This window comes from Aptenodytes patagonicus, chromosome 6 (genome assembly GCF_965638725.1).
Source record: "Aptenodytes patagonicus chromosome 6, bAptPat1.pri.cur, whole genome shotgun sequence".
NCBI lineage: Eukaryota > Metazoa > Chordata > Aves > Sphenisciformes > Spheniscidae > Aptenodytes > Aptenodytes patagonicus.
Genome location: NC_134954.1, coordinates 62786138 through 62805526, shown reverse-complemented (window position 1 = coordinate 62805526; position 19389 = coordinate 62786138). Strand labels below are relative to the sequence as shown.

The 19389-nt window shown below is 46.8% G+C and overlaps 2 protein-coding genes across 2 annotated transcripts; one reads left to right on the top strand and one right to left on the bottom strand.

Annotated features, from left to right (window-relative positions):
* Positions 1-943: 943 nt before the first annotated feature.
* On the bottom strand, positions 944-9957 carry TSN (translin). Its single transcript, XM_076342956.1, has 6 exons — positions 9847-9957; positions 9645-9738; positions 4629-4725; positions 3693-3808; positions 2904-2983; positions 944-2542 (listed from the first exon to the last, which is right to left on the bottom strand). The coding sequence occupies exons 1-6, from the start codon at positions 9910-9912 to the stop codon at positions 2306-2308; spliced, it is 690 nt and encodes a 229-aa protein (XP_076199071.1). The 5' UTR covers positions 9913-9957; the 3' UTR covers positions 944-2305.
* A 430-nt stretch (positions 9958-10387) lies between these two features.
* On the top strand, positions 10388-15802 carry NIFK (nucleolar protein interacting with the FHA domain of MKI67). Its single transcript, XM_076342954.1, has 6 exons — positions 10388-10543; positions 10629-10754; positions 11707-11815; positions 12527-12738; positions 13893-13973; positions 15224-15802. Exons 1-6 carry the CDS (start codon positions 10388-10390, stop codon positions 15398-15400), a joined length of 861 nt encoding a protein of 286 aa, XP_076199069.1. The 3' UTR covers positions 15401-15802.
* The last annotated feature ends 3587 nt before the right edge of the window (positions 15803-19389 follow it).

Here is a 19389-nt window from a genome sequence, read left to right as displayed (position 1 = left end):
ACAGTATCTGCACCTGTGGCGTGGTGCTGTTGTATCTCCACCAGCTCTCGGAAACCATGTAAGATGCAAGAGCTGGCAGATCTCGGATCTAGTGAAAAGCTGTGTTAGGCACATGGGATCCCACGTCAGGAAGCAGACCTTTTGCGTGACCAAATGCAACCGGAGCACCTGGGACACAAGCCAGCACAAAGCCTTAACAAACCAGAAACCTGCCCTGCCACGTGGCCTCACAGCCCAGTCCCACATGCCAGGGCTCCTCCACCCCGAGAGACATCAGACTGACGCTCAGGAAACCTTTCTCTAATTTCTCTGCTCCCACGTTTTCTGTGCGACCTTGGTCTGCACGGCTGTCTCGGAGCCTTAGGGTGTTGTTTCACGAGTCTCTGGTTTTGGCGGTAGAACTGGCTTAAGCTTCTTCCTTCCTCCCACCTCCACAAGGTTAAAGTGAGAAAGAAGCAAACAGCGGCATACGGCAAGAACAAAGAACTACTTTGAAAGCTGGTCTCATTGCCACAGGGCTCAGGACATGACACCCTCACTTTCTTCAGCTGTGAAAGAGGGCTATTACCATCTCCCTACATTATGTGACATAAGATACAAAGGATGAGGACAAACATTAAAGATTATGAGATGCTCTGAAGATGAATCTTGCCACATCTTGGATTTGGTAATGACAAACTCCTCCATACCTCTCCTGTTTTACTTGGTGAAATAGGTCAAAATTAAAAGTAAAAAAAAAAAAGCCTGTGAAATCTGTTTGCAGCTTGACTCGGGCTCCACTCGCCAGCACGTAAGAGTGCGCCAAGAGAACAGCGTACAGCCAAAGTGAGGAACCCTATTATTGTCCAAGTACAGCTGAAGGCTGAACTTAAATGATGGTATTTCAGAGTAGGCTCCCAGGAAGGGAAGCAATTAACAACAGATAATCAGACAACAGGCAGAGTTACCAAATGGCCAAAATCAAAGAACAGCTTTTATTGGCCAGAATAACCCAGAAACCATTTTCTTCCAATAAACAAAAACCTAACTGAAACAGTGGCAAATCTTTGCTAACAAAATGAAACACTAACAAACCCCACATAAACTTGACTGCTCGTGTTCATCCTCTGGAAATACTCCTCCTCCTAAGTCTGTTTTTCTCCTTAACCTGACTGCACCACCAGAAGTAGGAGAAGAATGGCAAAACTCAAAGTCATTTAGGACAGGAGAACGCACGCCCTGGGAGGTACGAGTCTGTCCATTTACACAAATGAGAGGGGCTGTTGGTGTTTGCAAACATCTTGCATGCAAAGTATCTGAAACTAGCAATTTCCCCTTTTCTGAAGATGCAAACATTTTACTGCATGAACTATAGTTTTGGTGTGGGTTTTTTTTTAATCCCAGGACGCAGGTACAGTTGTGGCCTATAGAGGTTGTTAGAACTCAGACGCTACCTCCAGTTTATCAGTTAACACTTCTCTATTCGGAAACCTTGGTAGTTAAAAAAAAAAATTGGTTGCACTGAGTTCTCAAGGCAAATGATCGTATTAAAACTCAACATTTACTCATGTCAGTAAAACAAACACCAGCCAGTGAAAGCAGATGTTTGAGAAAACCTTGCTCTCCCTGGTAAGAGAAATCTTGGAGGAAAGGAAAAAACAAAAGAGAGAGAGAGAGAGAGATGTGCCCGGGTGCAATACACCAGTTCCAATGGAGAAATTCTCAGGAATATTTTCACTAATTTCTCAATTAAGGGGGATACATTAACAGAAGCCATTTTAAAAGGTCTGGTTAATAAACAGTTATGCAAGTCTGTTCAACTTACTGACATAGGTGAAAATTTAAGAAACAAAAAGGCAAAAAAAAAAATCAGTGTCTTAAAAAAAATGTATAGATATTTACACACTGTGGTTTTTAAAACGTCACATGTACCTGCACTGAGCTGCGCGCTGTGCACACGTCTCGCGAGGTGTGTGAGCAGAGGCAGCTGAAGCACATCACTGCCGGAGCAGCGAAGCAACACTACAGAACTAATGGGAATTTCAGCTCATGGGAGTTACTGACTACGACCGCTGCTGTGCACAGAACGGCACCGTGTGTTTTGACAGAGGAATTCCGCTGGAAACAGAGAGCCTCCTGCCCTAATCTAGACATGATTCTACAAAACATTTTGAGATCTAACACCCGTACTACGCCTTTTGTAAGAAAATAGAGAGCAGCTTTCAGCTGCAGTTCTTCTAAACTACTGTAGGAAGGCTTCGCTAGCATGCTTCCTAAATTGGCAACCATCTGAGGTAATCAATGATGCTGTTAAAATGAGCATCTTTCATTTCTCTCCACCCGCACCAACTGCTGCCTCCTTATTGAGTCCTCTGATCGACAAGTCATAAACCACTTCCTCAATTTTCTTGACATCATATTTCAGGCCATCGTAACGTTTCCTCAGGGAGTCATTCTTCAGGTTGAGGAGACGGAAGCCGGAATCCAGCTCGTTGATAAAAGTTGAGATGCGGAGAGGGCGAGAATAGTCACCAGCCGTGACACTGTTCACTGCCAGTCTGGCCTACGAGAGGAAGACACACAGGAGAACATCAGCAGAGGAACCCACCCAAATCATGTCACTGTTTCCATCGGTTACTTTACCAAATGAAGCAGTTTTGTTCCAGGCAGTTAGATTCTTTGTACTTAGTTCTACCTTTTTGTTGACCATGATCCTGGACTTTCAATCAAGTCACCAGTTTAAATCTTAAAATATCTGTGAGGAACAACTCTGGCATACAGAGGGGCAGTTTGCTAGAATTTCAGATCAAGGTGTTGTGCATCATAACTTCCAGGAACAACTTAGGAAAGTTAGAAAACACATTGACTTTTTTTTTTTTTTAAGGTCAGTTTCAATCCAAGATATGCATGAATATCTTCCTTACCAGCTCACTGGCGAGAATTAATACACCAGAAAGATAGTCTTCAATGTCGAGGTGAAAGCCCCGCTCTCGATCAGCTTCAACTAAGATGAAAAACAGAGCGGTAATCAGGCGGTACTGAACATGAGCAAAACCAGCGAGTTGAAATTGCATTTGTTCCCTGGAGCTAATTTGAAATATCACATTTATGAAATATTATTACAAAATAGAAGTCAGCCTTTTCCTGTACATGATGTAATTACTGCCTCTTCTCAGCGTTTTGATTTAGCATCTCCTACATCCTCAGCTGGACGTGCAACAGGTTATAACTGATCCAACAGAATAACTGAATTTACATCAATATACAGGAGAGGGGTCTGTAGTCCTTTTTTAGAAAAATATTTCCCTGATTTTTTTTTTTTTCCTTCAAATCCTTTGCTCTGGGAGGACACAATTCTCTTACAGCATAAGAATTTAATCTGTTTTCCACACTTTTTAAACACCAAAAGCAAAAAGTGAGAAAAATAAGCTCTCATCTTTGTATTATTCTTTTGGTAGATTTACGCAATTTGAATGAATAATCTTCATTGATGAAGAACTTATTAATGAATAAATACTTTTGTTCACATCAGGTTTGCCGATTTTCACCTTCTAAAAGAATTTGTTGTTCATATAATAAAATCAAATACCAGATAAATTTTGGAACCTATTTCTTGGCAAGAAATGAAGTTCTGCTGTTTCCCTGTACCTCTGAAAGCTGCAACATATAAAAACGTCACAAGCTTTTTCTCTTCAGTTACAACATTAACTTACTCCCAAGTATTTCTGCAACCGCTTCTCGGGTCACTAACGTTTCTGACTCCAAGTAGACTACAAACGCTGCCAGAAACACCAACCGCTGAAGCACAAACCTCCAGTGCTCATGAAATCTGTTGAAGAAAACACCAAGTCAAGGTATAAATAAGTAACATCTATTACTGGAGAGTTAGGCAACAAGCATACATTACATATACATTATGTCTTCCACCTTTACACACAGCACTTGGCAATATTTTTAAGCTGGTGTCGTTTTAATAAGCCAAAGTCACCTCCTTGGTACTCCAGAACTTCACCCCCAGGATACTACGCTGGACGCTGGCATTTGCTCGCACCTCTCACACACCTACTCAGTTCACGGAGTTTTTCAGGTTGTCGTGCCCGCGAGACAACCAGGGCTTTCCCTCCCATCTTCCCTCAGCAGACCTGAGCTGACAAGATTCTTGTTCTTTGACATGTTCTTGCTAGACACTGTCCCCTTCTGGCAGCAAACAAAACACAGAGGTGACAACTTCATTTAGTACCTGCAGTATCAAACAGCCATTTCACGACAGATTTAGAGCTCTGTTTTCAGAAATGCCCCAAACCTAACTTAACTGAAATTAATGGAGCAACAAATGCTCTGCTCCCAGAAACCGGGGCAGCTCCAATAGAACATCAACTTCTTAACCTTTCCTTCTTCTTTTTTAAAAAAGTTTCTAGAAAAAGAATTAAATACTGCATATTTTTAGTGAAAAGTTAGAAATAGTGTTTGAGCAACAGCATTTTTTATCTATGCTGATAAAAACCTCACGCTTCTCTACCATGATTTACTTTTCAAACAGAAAGAAGCATTGGGCCCGTAAACATTTAAATCATTCTTCCAAAGTAATGATGCCAAATACACCCAGAGAATTCCCATATCCGTGTCTGGCTGCATGTGATCCTGCACACCTGTAATACTGATCAGCAGGAAACTTGGTCTTCAGAGATTCCAGCTGTGTTCTCACTGTACCAAAGTGCTCACGAGCCTTCTGACATTTCTTTGGTACTGAAAAAGAAACAGCGCAACATTCAGTACTTGACAGAGAACAGGGTTTTGTAAACAGAGAGTTTTCTAGTGTAGACAGCGCTATTTATGCTCCTTTGTTGTCCACGATACTCTACTGACATTCGGAATCAATCTAAGAAATACTCATTGTCACACCATGAGTCACACCGCTAGATGAGAAATACTCCCGAGTTCTGGGCTGTCTAATCTGCTCTAGTCCTTAGGTTTGAGCCTGGGACAAGACACCCCAGCGTTATTTAAGAATCACTGCTAATCATGACTAATAACTGCTGCTATAAAACTTACGTCATGGATGAAGAACCCATTCTGTAATGGGCACTGACAGAAGAGAACACTGGAAAGGTCACGCAACCTACAGACCAAGAGGCAACGGGGGATACAAGCGGATGGAGGCAAGAACGGAGGAACAAAAGGGTCAACGTGGTGTTTGTCTATGGAATGAACCTATGAGCAAAGGAGCCCGGCAACGCGCCGAGCAGGGCGACAAACAAGCAGTGCTGAAGGAGAGATGACAAGTGGAGATGGGGAAAGGCTGAAAACGGCGTAGCGTAAGAGCAAACAGACGTCATCTGAGGTAGCTGAGGGGCAATTTCGTTCGAGGGTCTGTAAATGTAGAAGGGCTGAGGCTACGGCAACCGATCCTGGGGGAGAGAGCCAGCAGGAGCAGCAACACGGTTAAAGCCCCATGCTACAAGCCCACCCACGCAGCAGCAGTCTGGAGTGGCAGGGCTAGGGGTGGCACTGCAGGAGGAAGGACGCACCAGAGAGCAGGCACGAGCTGATAACAGGACATTTTTAGTTTCAGCTGTGTGGACGGAGTAAGAGAAAGGGGCAGCCAGTTGGGCTGTACAGGTGTTATAAAGAGAGAAACAAGATGTTCTGGAGAGTGCTCTAATGCGGTGGATTAGAAGAAAAAGCAACAACCGGATCACAAGGAACAGAACAGCACTGCACACAGCAGCTGGCCCCAAAGAAAGCACACACACACCAAGCAGTGCTGCCAAACGACTCGTACACTCAAAGGAAAAGCAGCTTTCCTTTCTCCATTTTAAAATCTTACAATATTTTTTTCTTGTCGATCAGAGTTAGGTTAGATGAAGTGCAACATCCCTTCAGGAAACTGCATTTCCTGCTTTCAAGTGATGTATCTGAAGAAACTGGGTTTCAGCCTGTCCAATATATGTTATACCTCTGCAGAGAAATGGTCTCTTGTCTACGTACCACCCACTGCCACCTCCCATTTATTGATACGAGCTACAGCCACACTGCACCTGCAGTACCAGGGCCTGACAGAACTAATCAAACCAGTACTTCTGAACTGCAGCCTTCCCAGAAATTCTGGTCATGACCCAAGGAAGGCAGAAGATCAGCCTGACAGGCTCTCCTGCATCTTGATGTACAGAAGCTTATTTAAACAAGATCCACAGAAGCTAAATCTGAAAGCTGTGATGAATGATTTTTATCAAACAAGCCCTACCAGGAGTCACTTAAGTGTGTTTAAAAAACTTCTTTCAATTAACAAAACATCATTTCTGTTAAAAAAAAAAAAAAGGGGGGGCACTTAAAAATAAAAGCTTCAGGAAGCAGAAGGTGAAAGTGCTCCATGTGGCAGCCAGAATGAAAGAAATGTGTAAAGCTCACTGACAGCTGCCCTTTGAACACCATCCTCAAACTACGGTCTCTGCCTCAGTCGTGTAAGCCGTCACCTGGCAGCTGGGGACAGAGTAAGGAATAAATTTGCATTTCGGCTTCTGCCAAAGGAACCTGTGACAAAAAAAAAAAATCTTTACTGTAAAGTTTCAGACAACAGTGCCCAACGACACACACAATCTCCCAACTTCAAACTGTCCTCGTGCATCCTTGGATATCACCACTGATGCTTTGCCAAACTTGACACAACGTGTTTCACGAGCAAAGACACACCAAGTTGACTTTCAGCCTCCGGAGACCCTACCTGTCTCTCAGACTCGTGTCAGCTAACAGCAGGCTGCAGCACACGCTGCCCTGAACAGCTTTCTGAGCAGTTTTCAAACTCCATTTTGGACAGCGAGCAGAGGAAGCCAAAAGAGAGAGATCCTCTAACCCTGTTCTGGAGGCTGCCGGCCTGAGCCTCTGCTGGTTTTCCTTCCCTTCCCCACAGCTGAATAAAGGCTACGACTGAAAGTGCTGATCCCGCAGCTAAACACAGTCTCATGCTCAGCGCAGGGAGAGACCACAGAGAAGCCGGCACCGTGAAACAGCTGTTGTCTGTGGGCAGGTGGCTGCCCCACAGTAAAACAGGTTAGATGAAAACCTCCATGAAAACAGGTTTAGCCAAGAGGTATTGTAAGTCACCGGAAAACAGAGGAAAGGCACTGTGCAAGATAAGTTTTAAATACCACTGACTGGTACAGGAAACTGCCCTCCATCGAACTTCCAGCTATCCCGTAGTTTCATTAACGGAGCTCAGGCCACCCCTTACCCTTCTCTTTGGTAGGACGGATTGCTCAGCCTGGTGCAAATCCTTTCCCTGTTTTCACTGGCTCTCTGTTTTCATCACTCTACCTCAACTGACGATGCAAGAGTAATTACAAAGGATCAGCCAGCAGGCTGCGGGAGAAAAAGTCGTCTCTCACTTCCGCTGGCACGAGGGAGGAGGCACAACAAGCAATACAGCTTCTGTTGGCAGCAGCACCAGCTTAAACCACCCACGGCAATACAGCTGCACTCACCAAGCCTCATTAGTTACTCTGTCACCTGTGAACTTGTAGTAATTAATAGTATTTTTGCTTTTTTATTAGTTATTAGTTTATATAGTTTATTTATCATTTAATATTTTTATAGTTCAATATAGTTTGTTAATAGTGTTAACAGTTTTTCTTACGTCTTGGAATAAATAAATAAATATAAGGCTAAAAAATCTTGATGCTACAAAGTCTAGCCAGAACTCTGTCGCAATGAATAATCCTCTCTTCCATAGTTGCAAGAGTCATCGTTTATCCCTTTTTAGTCTGCTGGGGAAGAATCATTCTAGTTTCTTCGTAAAAATGTGGTACCGACTCAAACACGACGAGATGCTGTAGTAAGCCAAACAGCCATTTAAGCACACTCACACTGCAGAACTACAACCATTATCAAATAAAACTGTAGTCTAACTGTGTGACATCTGACAAGTGCTATTTATCCCCCTAACAATCCTTCTGTTAATTGGCATTATATTATTCTGCTGTAAACCTTTATTAATCTAAACCTTTATTGACTTTCTTTATTATGCTTGTAATTGATGACAAACTGACAGGTCTATTATCATGAGTTAACTCCTAACCTATTAAGCATGTATTCATTATTTTTGGTATTACAAGAATTATAAGCTGAGCTTTTTTCTCTCTCTTTTTTTTTTTTTTTTTTTTTTACTTTAACTATTCCAAAGCTCAGACTCTGCAAGTTCCAGAACCAGCTCTCTCCTGGAATTAAAAATCAAGGGAAAATACACTGAGCCAGGCGCAGGTCTCTACTATAAATGCTGGAAAGCAACCCCTGAAGTTGATACCCACACAAAACAACTGTCACAACAGCCACGGGTTTACTCAGCTTAGAAAAATGAGTCTATGCTTGTGTAAATTAACCAATTAGCAGTTCTAATTTTTAGCACTGCCAGATTTCTAAATAGGTGGAAGTTGCACTTGCCAGCAGAGGTCAAACCGCAGGCGTCGTGCGTTGCTAAACACGTACCCTCTCAGAGGCCGGAGAAATCCCAGGCCTCCAGCTCCAGCACGCGTGTGCTGGTGAACGTCATCAGGCTAATAACAGCCAGCCAGCTCTGCACATGAATAAAACAGCACCTGTGAGGTTTCTTCTTCTATTCGCCTTCAGGGGGTGGCCTGCCAGATTCCTCCCCTTCCCAAATTCCTCTCAAGGGTTTCCAGGAAAGTCAGAATGGTTGCTTCCTCTCAGGAGATATTAATTGACTTGAAAAAATAGCTTTTAAGTCAAATAGTTAATGGGAGAAACTGTTTATTCCAGTAGTTTCACCAGTAAGTCTAAAAATGGAGATGGGGGAGCAGAAAGAGGACATTTGGCATCTAGATCTGCAGTACTGTCCTCATGCCCTGGAGGAAACGGGTTGGCCCAGAAACATTGTGTCAAACGTGTTAAACAAATTCGGACTGAAAGCAAGGAACCAGGCTAGCTACAACCCAAACCTCAGAAACAGCAGAACAGTTCCAGCTGTCACTCAAATATACATCGGGAACAGCTCCTGCTCTATCAGCCTTTGCAAATGCCCTTTGTATTTTGGAACACTAAGCAGATTTTATACACACACACACATGTAGTTGCTCTCAGACGAACCAGACTAAAGTCCCCCCTTTCCCACACCATCCTGAACCCCCCCCAGAGCATCACAGCTTTTTGGGGGGTGGGGTGAAGAGGCGAGGAAGGAGATACAGATACAAAGGCCCAACAGGTCACGTTAGAATTAACAGAGTCTAAAAATCTACCTGCATGTCACTTAGTGGGAAACCTATGAGCCACTTCGACAACCCAGAAAACGAGCAGCTGTAAAAAGAAGACGCTTTTCTGCGCTGAGACGGCGAAACACCCAGCTGGGGAGGGGAGGGGAGAACGGGAAAGGACGGCGTTTCCTGAGGACGAACGGCAGCTTTTCTACTCACCTGGCTCGGCACCTCCCAGCCGCACCCCACCACCCCCCCCAGCAGCCTCTGAGAAGCCCACGCAGGACACCCCAGGAGCGCCCACGTGCGACTGAAACCTGGAAAAGCGCCGCCCGTGACAGAGGGACCCGCGTACCCCGGGGGTACTTCCCCTTCCCCTTCCCCCCCAGGCGGCTTTTCCCCGCTCCCCCGGGGAAGGCGGAGGGCGGCGCTACCGCCGGCTGCGGGCGGCCGTGCGGGACTCACTGTCCTGGAAGCCGGCTCCCTGGTGCACGCCCTGCAGCAGCGTGAGGATCTCCCGGGCCGTCTGCTCCAGCGCCTGCACCACCTTCCGGATCTCCTGCGGACACAGGGCGCCGTCAAGCCAGGCCCCGCGCCCGGCCCCGGCCCGGCCCGGCCCGGCCCGGCCCGCCCCCAGCCCCGGCCCCGGCCCCGGCCCCGCGCCCACCTCGCGGATGTCCTGGTCGGCGGTGAGGACGCCCTGCAGCGCGGTGAACATGTCGCTCACCGACATGGTGCCCGCCGCCGCCTCCCGCCTCTGGGGCCTCCTGCGCCCACCGAGGGCCTTCTGTGCCGCCGGCGCGGTGGCTGCCCCGCGCAGTGCCTGACCGCGCCGCGCCGGGCTGCCCCGCGCAGTGCCTGAGCGGCCGGAGGAGCCCGGGGGCGGCGCGGGCGGGTGTCCGTGGGGCGCTGCTCGCGCCGGGGGCGGGTGCGTGTCCGTGTTTCGGGGCCCCCCTCCCGGTGCGGCGGGGCTGGGCCCAGGGAGGCCGCCGCCCCGCCCGGCCGCGCGAGGGCCCCGCTGCCCGGTGACGGCGCCGCGTTGCTGCGCGACATCGGGCGGGGGCGGGGAAGAGGGGTGTCGGTCGGCAGCGCCGTGCCCTGTTGCTAGGAGACAGCGGCCCGCTGCTCTGCGCCTGCGCGCCCTTGCCGCCGCGCGACACCGCGTGCGAGGAGAGTGACGCGCTTCCGGCGGCGGCGGGGAGCGCAGCATGGCGGCGGCGGAGGCCGCGGCGGCGGCGGGGGTGGCCGCGGTCGCGCCCGCACCGGCACTGGCACCGGCGTCGTCGTTCCTGGCCTTGGAGCCGCGGCTGCAGCGCGAGTTCCAGCAGAAGGTGCAGCGGGTCCGCAGCAACCGGGCGGCCAAGGTGAGCGGGGCCCTGTCGCGGGGCGGGGGCGGCGCGGCCCGGCCCGGCCCGGCCCGGCCTGACGCGGCTGCTCTGTGCCCCGCAGGAGGAGCTGACGCCGGGCGTGGTGTACGTGGGGCACCTCCCGCGGGGGCTCTGCGAGCCGCAGATCCACGAGTACTTCGAGCAGTTCGGGACGGTGAGGCGGCTCCGGCTGTCGAGGAGTAAGAAGGTAAAGCACCGCGCCGGCCCGGCCCCGGCCGCCGGGTCCTCGCCCCTCGCCGGGAGGCCTGGAGGCTGCTGAGCTTGCCAGCGTGGTTCCCGCTGTTACTGCTCGCGAAGCGCCCGAGGCACGGCGGTGCGTTCGCGGCCGACCGCCTCAGGCTGGGCCGTACGGTCTCCTCGAGCCCCCGAGGCGTCCTCCGTGCACAGGCTGCCGATCCGGTGAACGAACGGGGTTAACTCCTTTCCGAGGCGTGTTTGGCAGCTCCGTGCGGCCTTGCCCGTCTGCCCGGTGCGCTGCCTTCGGCGCGCACCGCGTGGAAAACTTCGTTGCAGTCTCATGAGTGGGCAGAGGGGGGCACCGTGCGTAATTGCTTGTCTTAATACTTCCAAGACGAGTATCGGGCTGACAGGCAGCAGATGAGGCGTTGTCTCTGGGCTGCAAGTAGGCAGTTTCACCGACAGTTAACGTAGCCCCTTTTTTTCCATAAGTAGATACACTTACATGAGAAGTGTTGCCAGAATACACCAATTCAAGGTGGAACGTGAAATGTCGTGGAAGAGACTCCGTTTTAGCTTTCTTGTTGCTTCATGCTCAATAAATTTAACAACTTCTCATTTCTGGATTTATCATCGCATTGTAATATTGCTATATAAGCTTGGTAACAACAACAGAACAGTAGCAATTCAGGGCAGCTTTTTTTTTAACAAATAGGTATTGGTGAGCAGTTTGTTTCATATGCAAATATGAAATTATTATTTCATATGCAAATTATTATTTACGAATAACGTCATACCAATTGAGGACTAAATCTGGTGCTTTTCACGATTTCACTGAACTTTATGAAATTACTTGTGTTTAGCTGAGAATGGGCTACGACTTCGGAAGCATAAAATAGTTTTACCGTAGTTGTTCAGGTATCGAAGCGTTCTTTCAGATTTCTTTCTGTCGTTGCTTGCAGACTGGAGCCAGCAAAGGCTACGGATTTATAGAGTTTGAGTCCGATGACGTGGCTAAGATTGTTGCCGACACAATGAACAACTACCTGTTTTCTGAAAGACTGCTAAAGTGTAAGTATAAGCTGAAGGGTAAGTCCTCTATCGTGCAAAGGAAATTCTTTTTTTTTTTTTTGACTGTTTGGAGAATCTTAGGGGTTTTTATGAAGTTATGTCCCAAAAGGCTTTTCTGTGGGGCTGAGCTTCTCTTCCTTTTCTTCATGTGTAAAGAACATCCTCAGCAGCCTCTTGGTCACTAGTGCTGTTTTTACCTCTAGGCTGATGATGCTCGTCGTGTAATCGCGTAAGATGAAATCTCAGGGAGCGGTGGGGTTTGCTGTGGAGACGGTTTCTTTAATGTGGAAATTCTTTGTCATTTGTAACTGTTGCAGCTGCTGCAGCTGCTATCTGTGTAGTTAGACGTAAGGGGCTTTTTTGATGAAAAGATTAATGAAATTAGCAAGTTTCTCAGACATGGTGATAGCAACACTTGCTTTGTAAAGGATTATGAGCTATATATGCATCAACTTGTGAAAAACAAGTTTCTCTGACTGTTTTCTGGGTGAAACTGGAAAAGCGGTCTTTTCTTCCATCCATCCATTATCAGTTCTCTTACTAATGAGTATTTCGTTACTTTCCATTTTCTCTGTTCATAAAATGCTGTACTACTGCGCTGCCGTAGCAGTGGATAATGTTGTTATAACGGGAACTGAATAGCGTTATGTGAGTACATTTGGTGAGAAGGGTAGCTCTGCTATAACTTGGTGTCATATGTTTATGATACAGGTCAGTTCATATCTCCTGAAAGGGTCCATGAAAACCTCTTCAAAAACAGTGACAAAATATTTCTGAAGCCTTCTCAGCCAGCGGTCAGGCGGTACAATAAGATACGTTCGCTCGTTCAGAAGGCAAAGATGACAAAGCGACTGCTACGAAAGGAGAAACTTTTACGGAAGAGGCTGGCTGAAAAGGGGCTCGATTATGACTTCCCAGGATTTGTAAGTTTGGCATCATTTCGACGAGTGTTTTATGCAAAACATGTTTCTAAAATTGTGCTAAATACAAGAAAATCATGTGTTTTGTGTGGAACTGGTAAAAGAGCTGGAGCACCAGGGAGACTTAACTTGCATTAAGAACTGTATAGAAGCTCCTGAAAATTAGTGTTGTTAGTTAGTTGCTGGGTTGTACTATATATACCGGTGGGTGTGTGTACATACATCTTATATATATATATCATAGAATCATTGAGGTTGGAAAAGACCTCTAAGATCATCGAGTCCAACCGTCAACCCAACACCACCAGGCCCACTAAACCATGTCCCTAAGTGCCTCATCTACACGTCTTTTAAATACCTCCAGGGATGGGGACTCCACCACTTCCCTGGGCAGCCTGTTCCAGTGTTTAACCACTCTTTCAGTAAAGAAATTTTTCCTCACGTCCAATCTAAACCTCCCCTGGCGCAACTTGAGGCCATTTCCTCTCGTCCTATCGCTTGTTACTTGGGAGAAGAGACCGACACCCACCTCGCTACAACCTCCTTTCAGGTAGCTGTAGAGAGCGATGAGGTCTCCCCTCAGCCTCCTCTTCTCCAGGCTAAACAACCCCAGTTCCCTCAGCCGCTCCTCATATATAAGTATACCTCTCTACCTTTAGAGAAGAAAATAAGTAACAGCAAAGTGAAGACGTTCCTTTTCTTCTGTTACTATAAACAGTTGTATATCCTGTGGTTTTCGTGTTTGTCCGTAGATCACAGAAGAGCGCCAGGGCTTGTCCCAAGCCCTGTGGGGCGCTTTGGCAGGGTAGGTAAGGTCCCAAGACTAGAGCTTCCATCCCTAGACCTTCCCTAAGCTAACCGAGCGTGTTGCTCATTTGCAGAGTGCTTGGGTGAAGTACTTGAATTTTAAGCAATACTGTTTAACGTGGTATTTTTTTAAAATGCACAGTAGCAGCTTTTCTTACGTTGCTTTGGGTGTTTTTGTTAAACCAGATCGCCTCTGCGGCACTGTAAGTCATTTTATTAATTCAAACCTAATTGCTGTAGCAAAGATTTTGTAGTTATGAAGCAAAGAAACCTATAGACTGTTAAGTGACTGTTTGCATCTTCACACAAGGAAGTTTGTAGTGATCCACCTGACCTGTCTTGCTTCCTAGGCTGCACAGGAGCTTTCCATAAAGAGAAAAAAAGTTAAAACATCCAAGAAGTCAAAACTGAACATTTCTTTGAGCAGCCAGGTAAGACCGAACAGTCCTGGTGGTACCCAGCACCAGGCTCCGCCATTCACACTGGGGCAGATGTTTCAGGTCTGCAACTGGTTTCTTCGTATTAATTTCAACACCTGGAAACCTGGATAGTATTTGCTTGAGAGATTTTTGTGCCGGAAGTAGCTCCTTTGAGATGGATTAACACTCTTGAACCGGGGAGGGTGGTTGGATCCTCTCCGTTCTTTCTCCTGTGGGAGTATTGAGCAGCAAAGGCTTCTGCTCAGCATGTTGTAACTAGCAGTGCTTGTCCCGAGCTGCATCCAGGCAGCGGCGTGTCTGCTGTCAGCCTCTGCTATTCAGCGCTAACTTGAGGCAGGAGAAACGCAGGGTGCTGGGGACAGTCAGCTATACACCAGCTACGTCTGTCCTTTACACTGGTACAAAGGGATCTCCTTGCTGGCATCCTGCTCTTGGTCTGCGTTACACTGTAATACCGGCCTGTTTTAACAAATAGGAAGTTGAACCATTGATACGGTCTAGTGCTGCCTGCGTCCCCATTTACACACTATGCGGTCCCTCCTCCCTCGTGCTCTCCAGGCATGGTATTCCAGTATTTTGAAAACTAATGGCAGCTAAAACCAGCAGTAGGGTGAAAGGAAAGCTCAGGCCATCGGGACCGAGATTTGGGGCTCTGGCAGTCTGAAAAGTCTGTCGGGTATTAACATTTCTGTTCTGTTTCATCACTGTTGTGAGTTGGATTTTGTTTATTTTTTTAATGTTGCTCGATTTACTTGTGATACTTGGGACAGGGCTGGTTGTGAGGAAGACAGGATAGCTCATACATTCAGTCAACTGAGTTCTGAGAACTTACTGAGGTAATGAAGCTGGGATGTTTCAGCTCTGCTGTGGGCTTGAAAGTGGCATTTTTGTATGCCAGTCTCAAATACACTTCCCCCCTCCCTCCCCCCCAGTTCTTTTCCTCTTGGTTTTCTTAGTGCTTTGAGTCAGGAAATACGAAGTTTAGAAGGCAAATGTGTGTGATGACATGTTAGAAAATGTGAATTAATTTACATTTGCCTTTCACATATACTGAAGATGACACTTTTGTCTGAAGAAATACTGTCTACAAAAATAGCTAGTTATAAAAAGAAAACAATTTTGCCTAACATAGAAGTGCTGAAGGAGAGCTGGACTGAGGTGCCTTGTGGTACCACAGAGGCAGTGACAAACTTTCTCTGGCAGATGCTTTGCAATGAATCGTGTTTTTCTGATCTTTTCAGGATCCTACTCCAGTCTGTACTCCAGCAGTGCTTGAGCGCCGGAAAGCTTCTCAGGTGGATGATGACACAGAGGACAATGAAATAACTCTCAGACTGCCCCCTGCCAGTGTTAAGAATGCTGTGCAGAGACCGAAGAAGCAGCCAAGAAAAAGACCAAACCTGAAGAAACAGAAATAGACTTAAAATTTTGATGGCTGTAGCCATGTTTTTCCTCAACTCAGAAACTGGCGAGGTGGAGCTTCTAGTGGTTCTGCTGCCCTGGCTCGGTTCGTCTTGACTAGTCTGTTTCAGTCTTTCCTAGGCAAGGAATCTATCCACAAATCCTCCCCCTCCTGTTTTAGCCATCAGGGGACCTACAGTCTTCTCTGCCTTTGCAGATATTCTTGACTTTGTGCTCACAAGTGCCCGTGCTGTGACACGCCTACAGTCGTGCCAGAACCTTCAGTTAATTCTGTAACTTGTCTCTAGCGCTCACTGTTTTGAAAGAAAACGTGAGACTGTCCATTCAGAACTTGCTGACCTGGGCTGTATCTTACATTTATAATTAATGACGGGTTATTAAAAAAAAAAAAAATTTTTCAACTGTGTTGGCTCTTGGTAATGGTTCTTCCGTTTAACTGAATGTCTGTGTTTCATGCGAGTTCTCACATAGTTACACAAATAGAGGGTGAGGGATTTTTTCCCTCAATTCAATATCTTGAATTTCATCTCCTGTTTGTGATCAGTCAAGATCTGCCTGTACTGTCCGGGGCAGAGGCAGAATACCACGCTGCCTGAGCAAGCCAGTGCCTTTCAACCCTGCTTTCAGCAGTGCCTGGGAAACTCAGCCTTTGCCAGGATGTGGAGTGGTTGCGGAGGACTTGGAAAGGACTGGGATTACGAAGGTGGTAAGAGACAGAGGAAGATGGCTGAAGTCACTCGCATTCAAGACTCCCATTCCTTTCCTTGTGCAGGCAAAAGATTTGTGTTTGAGAGTGTACCCTGCTGTGGAGGACGTAGGGTGACTGTTCTGTTGGCTGGTGGCTTAGCCAGAGTCACAGCTACACTTTCATTCCTCACACAGTTGTGTAAAAGGTATTTCACGCTGCAGAGGTCCCAGGCGTGCACATACTGGTGTACTGCTTTACCTCTGGGCTGAGGTGACTTGCTAATTCTCTGGGGTTTTGTGTGCTATAAATGTGCTGTTGCCTGGTTGGGAAAATGTTCCAAAGACCTGCAAAGTGGCTGCTTTTAGAGGGACTTCTTGCTGAACTGTGGAGAGAAGCAAATGGTGACAACTAGCTTACATACAGCTGTTCTCAGAGTGAGCAAGGCTCTTTGAGAAGATGCATCAGTAATCAGGAGCAGTCTGGGTTGTATTAGGAGTTCTGTTGTCCTTTGGGCCCTGCAGCATCTTGTCACTGTATTTTAGTTTCACTGCCTGCGTGAAAAAAGGGTATCTTCTGCTTCAGGGGATGATAAACACATCGCAATATTGTAATAAGTCTCTGGGTGGGTGAACCGGGAATGGGAAGGCAGGGTTTTGTCACCAGTAGTACGAGTTCAGAGAATTGAGTGTAGCTTTTTGTTGTGCATCAAGATTTATTCTTGTTCCAACATAACCTGTCATAGCTGACTGCAGATATCCAGTCCTGTTTGAAGGTGCAGTTTGACTGTGCAATTAGAATTTGGATTTTACTGCAAATCTGAGACCTGCAGAAATTCCAGTTTGGGTTTTGTGGCACGTACTTAGCCTTGATCTTTTATTATCTGAGATGAAACACTCTCTACTGCTGTTGGCTGTACATCAGGCTTGGCAGAAGATTTCGAGGAAAGCCCAGGTGATAATAACCGGCTGCTCAGGTAGGTGGCTGACACTAATTCCTTGGCTATTTCAAGACTCAGACTCCTGGCGAAGGAGAAGAAATCTGAACCATTGGCCTGGCTAGTTCTGTCCTATCTGGCCTGATCACTTGAATAATCATGTGATCGTAATGACATTCTCTCGGTGGCTCAAATTAGACCATTCTCCTTTGTCGCTCTAAACTGTCGGGGAAGCCGCTTGGATGAGTGCGTCTCTATATCAAATGCTTGTCATCTTAGGCATGCTAGGGAAGTCTGTTGACCAGCCCGATGGCCACTGACAGTCCTTGCCTTTTAGTTGCAAGCAGTAGTTGCTGCGTACATCTGCAGGCTTTCTTCTCTATGCATTGTTTAATGTGAAACAGGCAATGTTTACACCTCAAACCCATGGAAAATACATCCTCAGCTAAGGTTTGAGATAAAAGTGATCAGAGTGGTTGGCAGAAATTGCTTATCTGTTAGTACCTGACATGCAGCTCTGAAAAAACTTTTCTACCTCTACTTCGTACAGCAGAGAGCAGCAGAAGAGAAGTAAAATGCATCTGCCCGGAATGGTCGGTTTTCTTTTAAAATCCGTATTCCTAACTGTGTGTTGTGCAAATAAAGATGGCGGCTGGGTCAAGATGAACTAGAAATGTGGCTGCACTTTCTCCTCTCTGGAGCTGGGTCTCTTGGGTGCTGTCTGACACCGGGGGGCAGTGGGCTTCAGTTCTGTGGACACACGCCACCCTCTGACAAACTCAGCACGAGGTTTCCTGGGAAATGACCTCCCGGATTTGTAAAGAAACCTGTCTAGTCCAGGCAGTTTGGAGTAACTGGCTGCATTGGTGTGACTAACGCATCTCTAACGTGATTTAAGAATACAGGAGAAACCCTGTATGGATCTTAATCAAATACGCCCATTTCCTTGGTGCTGCTACAAATACTCCTTCCAAGGCTGTTGAGTTAAAGCTGCTCATAAGAAAACCTAGTTTATCTAGAGTAACTTATCCAGTGCAGTTCCGTCTTCACCGAAGCTTGAGCAGCTCCCTTCCTGTGCTTCCCATTCCAACCCCTTGGCCTGCATTTTGAACGTGGAATTGCTTTCTTCCTACTTTGCTTCTGTTACCGTGCTCCTCTGTGCCTGGTGTTCTGCCCCTGCCTGGAAGCCTGTGTCTGCTTGCTGCTTTCTTCCGTGTTTGACTCTGTGGCTTCTTTTCATGCTGCTTGCCATGCCTGGGCTGTCCTGTCTAGCTGCATGAGCTTCCAGGGACTTAGGCTTCTGCAGATCTCTTGAAAAGGTTTGTGCCTTTAAGCTAGCACCCCGGTTGCTGCTCGCTCTCCATATTTGCATGGCAGTGCGAGCCTTGATGGGAAGATGTTCAAGAAAGCTGTGCTTACAATAAGGTTTGCTTCCTGCTGTAATTTTCCTTTCCCTTCCTTTTGTTTATTGGTCTTCCTTCAATTGAGATCAGCTTAGATGGCAAATCTGAAAAGCAAGGAAACAAAATCCTGTGCTGTTTGAGTAAAGCGCAACAACAATACCCAGGCTACAGCAAGGAACTCTGAGCAGAAGGGTAGCTTTTCTTGGTGATAGTTTCTGTTTTTAGGCTGCCTGTGTTATTAATATACTGCTGTCCTGGGAGATGTACATAAGCAGAAATTCAGACACCTGATACTTGCCAAACATAGTTTCCGTAGCAAGTGGACAGATGTGCTGTGTCATGAGTTATGCCTCAGTCCTTGCACTGATTTTTATTTCTCAGCTCTCCAGTCGTTTGTTCATTCATCTTGGAGAAACACAAACCTCCTGGCCACTGATTTTAGGGCAGGCTGTGAGTTGTTTTTACTGGGATGCTAGGAGTGTTGGGGCTTTGGTTTCAAGACATAACTTGCAAGCTCTCTGCCTTTCTGTAATGAACGACTTTGTGGAGCTGGTTTACTGAACATGTATGTATGTAGTACCGTTTTCAAGCTTCAGACACACTTAGGTGCTAGCAAAGTCTGCTAATTTACACTCGTTTATTCTAATTTCTCTGTTTTGCAGGAAGGGGAGCTGGGCTTAGGAGTGCACAGCATTTCCCAGCACATGAAGCACTGGAAGTAAAAAAGGAATGGGGCAGAGGAGGGGAGAAAAGCAGAATTGGCTGCAAAATAGAGGGGAGAAAGGAATGATGAAGCCAACGCTCACCTCTAGAGAAAAAGGCGGTGAATTTGGCAGTGTTAGACTGCTTGAAATTGAAGATGCAGTTTGATGTTTTTCTTATTTGTTTTGCCTGTTAGATGTGCTGTGGGGTGCCCAGGCTGCACAGTGTGTCAGGCATGTGCTGCAAACCATGGTCCCA

What these genes read in the sequence shown, in the direction of transcription:
- TSN (XM_076342956.1), bottom strand. Translation starts at nt 9,912, where the DNA reads ATGTCGGTGAGCGACATGTTCACCGCGCTGCAGGGCGTCCTCACCGCC. An exon ending in CCGACCAGGACATCCGCGAG is followed by an intron (nt 9,739 to 9,846) that starts GTGGGCGCGGGG and finishes CTGTGTCCGCAG; the next exon opens with GAGATCCGGAAGGTGGTGCA. An exon ending in CCTGCTGATCAGTATTACAG is followed by an intron (nt 3,809 to 4,628) that starts GTGTGCAGGATC and finishes TTTCTTCAACAG; the next exon opens with ATTTCATGAGCACTGGAGGT.
- NIFK (XM_076342954.1), top strand. Translation starts at nt 10,388, where the DNA reads ATGGCGGCGGCGGAGGCCGCGGCGGCGGCGGGGGTGGCCGCGGTCGCG. An exon ending in GCAGCAACCGGGCGGCCAAG is followed by an intron (nt 10,544 to 10,628) that starts GTGAGCGGGGCC and finishes TGTGCCCCGCAG; the next exon opens with GAGGAGCTGACGCCGGGCGT. An exon ending in ATTATGACTTCCCAGGATTT is followed by an intron (nt 12,739 to 13,892) that starts GTAAGTTTGGCA and finishes CTTGCTTCCTAG; the next exon opens with GCTGCACAGGAGCTTTCCAT.